This window comes from Cynocephalus volans, chromosome 3, assembly GCF_027409185.1.
Source record: "Cynocephalus volans isolate mCynVol1 chromosome 3, mCynVol1.pri, whole genome shotgun sequence".
In the NCBI taxonomy this organism is placed as follows: Eukaryota; Metazoa; Chordata; class Mammalia; order Dermoptera; family Cynocephalidae; genus Cynocephalus; species Cynocephalus volans.
In genome coordinates, this window is record NC_084462.1 from 9,727,012 (window position 1) to 9,737,048 (window position 10,037).

The following is a 10,037-nucleotide window of genomic DNA, read 5'->3' on the forward strand; positions in this document are numbered from 1 at the left end:
CCTGGGCTGTACCACACAGGGTGTCTCACCAGTTGGGAAACAGAGATGTGCAGGAGCCAGCTAGCCCTGGCTCTTAGTCGTTAAATTTTCACGGATTTTGTGAGCTGGTTATTACACACAGTCATTAAATATCAAATTCTGTAATCTTACAATTAAATACATCACATTAAAATAAAGGTAATAATATTCAAAACTCCTCACCTCCTATTTTACTATATTTTGCTATTATCGGTGCTCTTGAGGTCATTTACATCTATTGTACCTGTATAGAAGAAATGCTATTTTAATGCAATATTTTAAAAAATCAAATAGGCAAATTATAGTCACTGGCCGGCTGTATGTGTAAATACAGTTTTATTAGAACCATCACCAGGATTACAGTGAAGCAGAATCATGGAAGTGCAGGGTTGTATCAAGTGTTTAAAATTATTATATTTTGTCCACTGTGGATTTTTTTGCATTAATTTCAATTTTTAAAAAATATTACATTAGAGTGCTAATTGTCTTGATTACTGAGGGTTTTGTTGTTGTTGTTGTTGTTGTTGTTGTTGTTGACTTCACCTTAAATTTGGAAACTTCATACAGGCCCTGGGAAATACCATATGATGATGTGCTAGCAGGCATCGCTTCTCAACTCTCTATTCAGTGACTTCACATTTGTAGCTTGAAATCAACCATGGTGGGGTGTTTACATCATGGAAATGGGCAAATTACCCACCAGGGCTTGATTGGTAATAGCACACCACAGGATGCACACGAAGTCCCCTCATGCCTCCAGGTCTCTAGTCTTTGCATTGTTCCCTTCCTCTAACATCCTCCTGCATGCTCACCCTGGAAAAATCCTGCTCATCCCTCCAACCCCAGCTGGGAATCTTCCTCTGAGTTCTGCTTCTGCCTCCCCAGCAGAATGGCCACAGCAATCTACCCTGTGACCTGAGATTGTGGCCTTTGGTCTCAGGCAGGCCCAAGTTTACAACCTGTCTCTGCCACTTGCTGATCAAGTGGCTTCAGCCAGGTGACTTAATCTTGCTGAGCATCTCAGGAGCTAATATCTACCTCATAGGACTGAGTGAAGAATAAAAGAATCAATGCTTATAAAACAATTATCCCGGGAGGCTGCCACATAGGAGAAGTCAGTGGGCTGTAGGTGCTGTCATTACTAACTTAAGTGTGGTCCTGGGGCCCAGCCTGTGAGTTCCACAAGGGCAGGGTCTGAGTGAGACACATCTCTGGATCATCCCAGTACCCAGCAGAGGGTGCAACACCCAAGGGGCCTTGGCTCTCTGCCTCCTTTCCTCACTCATCTATGTGACCTTAGACAACTCACTCCTCCTTTCTGAGTCTCGCTTTCCTGCTCTGTGAAATGGGAACGGTAATATGCAGCTGGCAGGAGTTCGGTAGATCAGAAGGAGGTCCACTTTCCTCCTGAGGGCATGTGAGTTCTTGGCACTGAGAAGACAGTGCCCAATGAGGAAGTGAAGGCTGAGATCTCAGCAGTCCCTGCAGAACCAGGCTAGCCAACCCTGGGCTCCTCCCCAGCCAGCTCTCAGCCCATCAGAGCCCTAGATCCTGGCTTTCTCCAGGGAGGCTCAATGCCTTTCATCCCTCTTACCACCACTCCAGACCCCCACCTCCCACAATACATTCTCCACAGAGGAGCCAGAGTGATTTTAAAAGTAAATCAAGCCATACCACTCACCTCTTAAAACCCTCCAGAGGCTTCTCACTGCACCTTGACACAATCCCAGCTCCTTAGCTTGGTCCCCTGCACAATCTGGCTCGTGCCTGTGTCTCTTCTGTTATCCCAACTCACATCCTTCTCATCCTCCCCACCAGCCACACGGGCCTCCTGGCTCTTTTGAGAACACACCAAGCCTGTTTCTGCACCAGGGGCTTTGCAACTTGGGGTTCCTTCTGCCTAGAATTGTCCTCCTCACCATCTTTGTTTTTTTTATTGAGGTAAAATACACATATAACATTTACCATGAATGACATTTAACACATTCACAATGTGCAACCATCATCACTATCTAGTTCCAGAATTTTCTCATCACCCCAAAACGAAACTCCATATCCATTGAACAGTCACTCCACATTTCCCTCTCCCCGCAATCCCTGGCAACCACTAATCCACTTCTGTCTCTGAATTTGTCAATTCTAGATATATGAGAGTACTTCAGAAAGTTTGTGGAAAAACAGAATTAAAAGATAATATGAACCTTTCTATAAACTTTTTGAAGTACCCTCATATTACACATATGGAATCGTATAACATGTGGCCTTTTGGGTCTGTCACCTGTCACTAAGAATAGTGTTTTCCAGGTTCATCACGCTGCGTGAGGCATGAATCAGTGCTTCATTCCTTTTTATGTATGAACGATATTCCATTATATTTCCCCCTCATCTTTGCAAGTCTCATTCCATATCATTCAAATCACACTCCAAATGTCACCTTGTCAGGAAGACTGTCCCTGATCACCTTTTCTAAATTATCTCAGCCCTTCCTGGTTTTCTTCCCAGTATGGATTGCCATTTGTAATAGTTCTTATTCTTCTTATTGGTCTCTGCTTTCTTACTGGGACAAGGAACCAGGGACCTCAATGTCATCATCTGAATCAGAACAGGTTCAATCCCAGAATTTAGAGACTGACTTCTTGGCTGTGTGATTCTGAGCAGGTCACATTAATTCTCTGAAGCACAGTTTTCTAATTTGTCAACTGGGATAATAATTGTGTTTATTTTTTGAGATTGTTGTAAAGATTATTATTGGTAGTAGCAGCAGTAATAGTAATACATCATGCTGTCTTTGTAAAGACACCACACACGCATACATACTCACACATGAGAAATTACTGCATTCCTTTGGAGAAATTTCTAAAATCTCATGAACATGATAACCTATGTGACTGATCTCATTTTCCTGTTGCCCAATGGTTACCAGGAAGCCCAGGGACATGTTTGTACTCTGCCCCTTTCCTTAATACACGGAGGTATTCTTTTTTGCCTCATTCTCCACTTAACCTGCTGCTAGGGAGCTCTCTTGCCAAATTTCATAGACCTTTGTCTGCCACTCAAAATCCTATCTGGGATGAGATGAGGGAGAAGCCAATGAAACAATCTTCATTCCTACAAACAGAGAGGAAGACAACATTTGTTGAAAGAAGAATGAGGTGAAGTCAGAACCATTGGCTTTCTCTGCATAACCCTATCCTTTCTCCCAGGCTTGGGAGATTTCATTCCAAGACTTTGCACATCTACTCTGTTTCCTTGATGAGAGTGAGTCACTTGGCAGTAAGGTCTGGGTTTGCATCTATTCTGGGTCCCAAGCATCCAACAGAAGCTGGCACACAGAAGACCTCAGGGAATATGGAACGGATAGATGATGAGAGGAAGATAGGCAGGGAGGAAAGAGGAAGGAACAGAGGGAAAGAGGGATGGAGGAAGGGATGCAAATATGGGTATAAAGATCTATGTGATTCATGCGTGAGGGAGTGAGTGGATAAATTCACAAATAAGTAAGAGAATTCTCATTGACTCTTCACAGCACACATGCAATAGTTATTATAATTATCAAGATGTTTTCAGATGAGGAAACCAAGGCTCAAGGGGTGAGTAAATGAACAAATGAATGAATGAATGAATGGAAGCATACGTGGGTGAGAGTGTGAGGGGGAAGATGGATGAGTGGGATGGGTTGGTTTCCCTCAATGGGTCTCCAGGATGGGCAGCACTAACACTGCCCTTGTGGGCTCCCACGCCTGGAGATGAGGTTCCTTCTTGGGCCCCCAGTCCCTGTCCACCCCCATCAAGGAGCATGGGCCAGGCCACCAGAGCTGCTGAGTATTTTATTTGGCCCCAGGAGCAGGGCAGGAACCAGGCTGTGTGGGAAGAGGGGCATTGGGAGCAAAGGGGATAGAAGACTGGGATCGCTGATTGTCAAAGCAGATGGTGGGACCTAGAAACAGGGGAGATCAGACTTCTTTCCTTTCCCCCAGGGGTCCCTGGGGCTTCTGGGTATGTGTGTGCATGTGTGTGGGGAGGCAGTGTTAAAAGTTGTCATGATTGGCATAATGCAGGGTGAGAAAGTAGGAATATATCAGATGGTTGGGGTGAAGAAGTGGGGAGGGGTTAGTGGTCAGAGAAGGCTTAAAGGTGGGACCGGGCTTGGCTTTGGCCAGACTTAGGAGTCTGGGGTAAGAGGCCAGAGTCCAGGCTTGGCCAGAAGCTGGGGGGTGGGAATCAGGGTACAGGCAGCAGCCTCACTCGGTCAGGGGGCCGCAATGAGTGCCACTGCGCAATGGGCCGCCGGGGGTTTGCCAGCATGTCCGCCCAGTGCCGCAGGCCAGCCCCACCGGCCGCTGTCCCTACAGCCACTCTCCCAATGGCCTCGTTCTTGCCCAGCTTGTCATAGTCCAGCACGGTCAGCTCCACATGGACCTTCTGGGGTGGGCAGGGAAGAAAAAGGAGACAGGAGGCAAAGGAATGAAGGACAGAAAGGGGCTCAGGTATCAGGTATCACTGGTAAGGATATCCTCTCCCTGCAACCAGAATGCTAACGGCCTTGCTAGAGAAGCTCTGGAACAGGGTAGGGGGTGGGAGGTGGAAGGATGGAGCCCTGCGGTGAGAAAGATGTTCTTTGCTCCTTCCCAGACAGATTTCTAAGGAGATAAGCCCTCAGGACCCCGTTGCTAAGGTGTTGTTAGGAGTCTCCTTAGGGAGCAGCCTCCCGAGAGGGGCAAACCTTCAGAACTCTGAAATGGGTGGAAGAGCCAAACCTTAGGCCTGCCTGTGCCCTGTCTCTAAAGAGAAAAGGGAAAGTCTCTTTTTCTTAGTATCCATGTTTGGGGGGAGTGGCAGGGAGGGCATCCTGGTCTCTTTTAAGGCATGGGACATTCTGGTCTTGCTTAGGGAGCAGGGGATTCTTGGTCTTGCTTAGGAGGCAAAGCATCCCGGACTCACTCAGGGGGTACAGCAGCCGGCTCTTGCCTAGGGGGCAGGAAAGCCTGGTTTTGCTTAGAGGAGAGAGTATAGAGAGAGGATGCCCAAGCCCAGTTCTAAGAAGACTCTTTTTTGAGTGGGCAGGGCCTCCCTGTCCTCATAGGAGGAAACTGAGGTTGAGAACATAACTTCAGACCTCCATGACCTGATTTCTAGGTGGATGCTAAAGAGTCTCCCTTCCTCTTGCAACGGGGTTCCTAAGGGCCTGGGCCTCTTGGGGAAGTGCTGTTGTGGCAGCGGCGATGGGCAGGTCTGAGCTCACCTGGACTTGGTCACAGGGCACCTCGAAGCTGAAAGCTTCGTTGTAATAGGGGTTCAGAGTGTTCTTCTTGATGGTAGTCTTCTTCTTCCGCACCTTTTTACCACCCTGCAGCAAGTGGACTTTGACATACGGATCTGGGGAGGGGGAGGAGGAGTCTTACGGTCCTTCCATCGCTGGGTTCAGGGGGATCGGATTGAAGGGAATGGATGAGGAGTCTTCTTTGGACCAACATAAAGACATCCCATGCACCCCTCTCTCCACGCCAAAATCAAACCTATATCTTTCCACGAAAGCCTGGGCCTCCCTTTCCCCAAGAAACCTTCAGGGCCCAGAAACTGTCAGAACCTTAGTCAGAGAACACCAGACACATTCACACGCGCACACACACACACACACACACACACACACACTTCCCATTTCTTGCTTCCCACACACCTGACAGTCCTCCTACGTCCATTTTCTTCAGATTTTTAGCTTCCAGGACGATGACTGTGAGCTTCCCGGCGGTGGGGACATAGCGGAGGGAGAAACAGATGTCCCCTAGTTTCTCCTGCTAAAAGAAGGAAAGGAACTCATCGCCAGACCCCCGATCCATATCCATCCCCTCTCTGACCTTTCTTTTCTCCCCACACCTTGAAATGGAAGTGATTCAGAGTTAAGAACTCAGTGGGGTAATCCACGGGTGGGGCGGGGGGGCGTCAATCTACCTCTGGAGCGGGTGGAAGGGCTGCAGCCCTAAGCGTCCAGGAAGCCTGCACTGGGATTCCCCATCAAAGTTGGGGTGGGCGGGGCCCCAGCCTTGGGGCGTGGCCACGCATGCTCACCTCCTCCCGCGGAGCCAGCTGCAGCTCGCGCCAGGCCTGCACCGGCCGCCCTAAGTCCACGGAGCTCATGGGGACCCGAACCTCCCCGATGGCATCGTTGCGGGAGAAGCGGTCAAAGTCGTACACCGCCATGACCAACACCCTTCCCCCCAGCTCCACGTAGGGGACCTAAGTGGGTGGGGGACACCGAGAAAACACAAGGTGAAGATTGGGAAGTCACAGAGAGGAAGTGGGGTAGAGCACATCCAGGTGGAAGCCTTAGTGTTGGGGCAGTGAGTATCCAGGGGAACAGTTGAGGGAGGGTGACAATGGAGCCCAAATGGGAAAGTCCGGAGATACACGGGGAAAAACTCACAGGTCAATGGAACCCAAACCGGATTGCCCAGGGACCAAAGGAACAGCCCAGGAATCTAGTAGTGTGCCCCAAGGGACAACCCAGGGTCCAGTGGAATAGCCCCCAGAGCAGGTAGCTGCCACCTGAACTGTGGCTGCCTTCAAAAAAGCTGAAGGGGTCAGTCCCCAGTGTTCCAGGGACTGAGGGCAGGCTGTGGAGCATGGGGCACTGGTGGGAGGAGCTCACCTTGAAGGCGAAGGTCTCTCCAAAGTGTGGGTTCAGCGTCTGCCGATGCACCTTGGTCTCCTGCCGCCTCCGCTTGTCTGGCAGCAGGTAAACCCGCACATAGGGATCTGAGGAGCCACCCAGGTCCAAGGCTGCCAATCCCTCAGCTTGCAGGATACCCACCAGCAGCTGCAGGTGCCCAGGCACAGTGAGTAGGGAGGAACCCTAATCTTAGCCTCCCTTCCAGGGCCTCCTCTTGGAAGGGGCTGGAGTCCCTGGGACTCTCCCTCTCCAAAGCATCCCCTTCCTCCACCCACCTGGCCACTCTGGAAGTCATAATCCAGTGAGTACTGCAGTCGTCCTAGCTCATGCTTCTCTGCCACCTGCTGCTCTGGCCTGGATGATGCTGGCTCTAGTTCCTCCACTTCTGGCTGCACCTTAGGAAGCCAGGGGCAAAGGCAGGTAAAGTATTCCCCTGATAGCAGTATCCACCAGGCCCAGAAGCCAAGGGAGGCTCACAGATCCCTCAGGCTATACCTGAGCACTTGCAAGCTAAGCAGAGTCAGTGTTTGATTAGTGATGTCTGCTACAGGCAGGGAATAGACCTGGTGACATATATACAGTGTATTTGTCATGCCTAGACTAGAACAACAAGTGCTGGTAGTGTCTCATTGCCCACAAGAACGATGCAGATTTTATTTCACATGCTAATGGATGTATGTGGTGGTAGTCCAAATTGCCCTGTTGATTGGTCTCCAGAATACAGTATATACTCTATGATCCAGATATTGTGAAAAATAACTCTTTGTTCTCCAAATATGCCTCATAATCTGGATGTCAGGCCACAAGCTCCTCCTCTGACTAGAATGTCCTTGTCTCTGTTCTTGGTTACCTCTGTCCCTTGGTTCTCAGCACATAAGTTGCCTACACCAGGAAGCCTCCTCTGACCCTCTAGGCTGTCAAGTGCCTTTTCTGGACTTCTATAATACTCTATTATGCTTTTAAAATGACCCATATCACCCTGTATTGTAAGTGTCTGTGTCAGTGTCTGACTCCCCAGCACACTGAAAAGTTCTTGTGAACAGCAGCTAGGTCCGATGAAACTCCACCTGGAGATTCCATACTCAGAGTCCAGTTGAAGGCTACACACAGGGAAGATGAGTGAATAAGGTGGGTTTAGAAGGGAAAGGAGCAGGAACTGAGACCAGCTGAGTGAGCCATTGAGAGGAGCAAAGATGTGGAAAGGGGCAGGGTTGAGGGGTTGATCCAGGCCACACCTTATCTATGTAACTCCGGCCCAGCTCCTTCACTTCCTGAAGGTGGACCTGGGCTTGGGCCTGGCTCTTCTTGCCCATCCGCCTCCGACAACGTTTCCGGTAAAGACAGAGACAGCAGCTGAAGATGAGGAGGCCTGAGACCAGCACGATGGTGGCCAGGGCCCAGGGAGGCACTACAGAGTGGGGAAGACAACACACATTGAAGCCCTGGGAAGCAGTCTGGCTAAATCCGGCTACATGTGGAAGCTGGAATCCTGGCCTTGTTTTCCCTCCAGCCATTTCCATTCCCTTTTATTCCTGTGATTTCCTTCCAACTGATTTCAACTATAAAGAGATGTGATGCCCTAATCTGGGCTGAAATCATCCAGATTTGCTTACCTATTAATTTTGCCTCCTTTTCCACCTCTATTCTTTTTTTTTTTTTTTTTTTCTTAAAGGTGACCGGTAAGGGGATGTTAACCATTGACTTGGTGTGTTCTCAGCACCACACTCTCCCAAGTGAGCTAACCAGCCATCTCTATATAGGGATCCGAACCCTTGGCCTTGGTGTTATCAGCACCACACTCTCCCAAGTAAGCCAGGGGCCGGCCCTTCACCCTTATTCTAACTTCTGCTCAACCCCTGATGTTTTTAGAGGAAGCCTTGCCACTCCCTTGGCCTCAGTTTCCTCTTCTGTAAAAGATGGGAGAGGTGGAACTTCAAATTCACCAATCCAAGATCCCATTACATGCCACACTCCTTGATCCGGTTCTGGTTTTTCTTGCAAACCTGTTGGAGCCTTTTCCCAATTTCATTCGGATTCCAGTCCAGAATGCCCATCTGTAATCCCAGGCGGATTTTCCAACCCTCCAGCCTGAGTACACTCATCCGAATCCGGCCCCTGTGAACCTGGCCGGGCTTTCTTTCCACTCTCGTCGGGTCTCGCTCACCTGGGCCACGGCTGATGCGGCTGGAGTCCGGAGGCGTGTTCGATGCTGGAGGTCCCGGGGTTGGGGGCTCCGGGAACATGGTGGCGGTATCCTGCAGAGGCACCCAGGCGCACTAGCCGCCCCTTTCCACCCAAAACATCCATCGAGTCCTCCGCACAACAAACAACTACAATTCCCATCAGCACCCTGCACGACCGGTCGGACATAAACTGGCCAGCCGCCGCGAGTCATGCTGGGAATTGTAGTTTCAGCCTCTCCGCGACGAAGGGCGGGCGCTTTGGGGAGGTCCAGGACCTAGTTCCCTCCCTTTGAAGTACCCCCCACCCCACCCCACCCCACCCCCGCCTTCCTGGCACTCCGAAGACTTCTGCCCTTTCCCCGCCGCTCCCCAGGGCTTCAACAGGAAATGGGCAAAGACGGGAGTGGGAACCGGCAGACCGGGTTGCCCGGAACAACTGCCTGGCTCCACTTGGGTGGGGTGGGAGCAACGCTGGTTGCCCGGGCAACGGCCTGTTGTCAGGACAACGGGCGGGGCTGACGCAAAGAGGCTGAGTCCGGGCGGGGCGGATTCGCTCCGGGCCCTGTAGGTGCCTGGGACCCTACGACCCTGATCTCGGAGTCCCGCGAGAGTGGGGAGGGGGCGGCCTGTTGTCCGTGCGCCCACAGCCGGCTCCTCCCTCCGCATCTGACCCTTGGAGGAGCTGAGACGCAGGCTCCCTCTTCTCTCTCTCCAGTCTTGCTGGGGGTCGGGGCGGGGGCGCGGGTTGGGGTCGGCGCGGAGGCTGCCCTGGTGCCTCTGCTGGGCCGCCCACATCCTCCTCGGCCTGTTGGTCTCTCCCGCGCATACCGAGCTCTGTCTTCGCGCTTGTTCTCAAGACCGCCTCGGTCTCCACTTCTCTCTCTTGACCCCAAATAGGCATCTTCCCTATTTCTGTATGTCTTGTCGTCCATCTCTCCCGTCTGTGTCTCTCTTGCCTGTCGTCTGGCCTCCGTCTCCCAGGGTCTCTCCCACTCCTCCTCTGCCTGCTCCCTTCCACCCCCGCCCTCCGGCTCTTTGTCTGTCTCCACACCTGTCTCGTGTCTCTAAATCCCAATCTTCCCTTTTCAGGCTCCAATCCACCAACTCCCTCTGTTGGTACCTCCAGTGTCCCCCCCACTTACTCCCACGCACTTCGTCCCTCTAGGGAT

At 51.1% G+C, this 10,037-nt stretch overlaps 1 protein-coding gene across 1 annotated transcript; it reads right to left on the reverse strand.

Moving 5' to 3' along the window:
- Positions 1 to 4,239: 4,239 nt before the first annotated feature.
- SYT5 (synaptotagmin 5) lies at positions 4,240 to 8,928 on the reverse strand. Its single transcript, XM_063091738.1, has 8 exons — positions 8,850 to 8,928; positions 7,921 to 8,093; positions 6,961 to 7,080; positions 6,665 to 6,832; positions 6,085 to 6,252; positions 5,696 to 5,813; positions 5,261 to 5,394; positions 4,240 to 4,440 (listed from the first exon to the last, which is right to left on the reverse strand). The coding sequence occupies exons 1-8, from the start codon at positions 8,926 to 8,928 to the stop codon at positions 4,240 to 4,242; spliced, it is 1,161 nt and encodes a 386-aa protein (XP_062947808.1).
- Positions 8,929 to 10,037: the final 1,109 nt, after the last annotated feature.

Excerpts from the sequence above, each read along its gene's own strand:
- SYT5 (XM_063091738.1), bottom strand. The coding sequence starts at position 8,928 with ATGTTCCCGGAGCCCCCAACCCCGGGACCTCCAGCATCGAACACGCCT. Across the intron at positions 6,833-6,960 it reads ATGACTTCCAGAGTGGCCAG|CTGCTGGTGGGTATCCTGCA; the intron begins GTGGGTGGAGGA and ends GGGCACCTGCAG. Across the intron at positions 5,814-6,084 it reads AGCTGGCTCCGCGGGAGGAG|CAGGAGAAACTAGGGGACAT; the intron begins GTGAGCATGCGT and ends TCCTTCTTTTAG.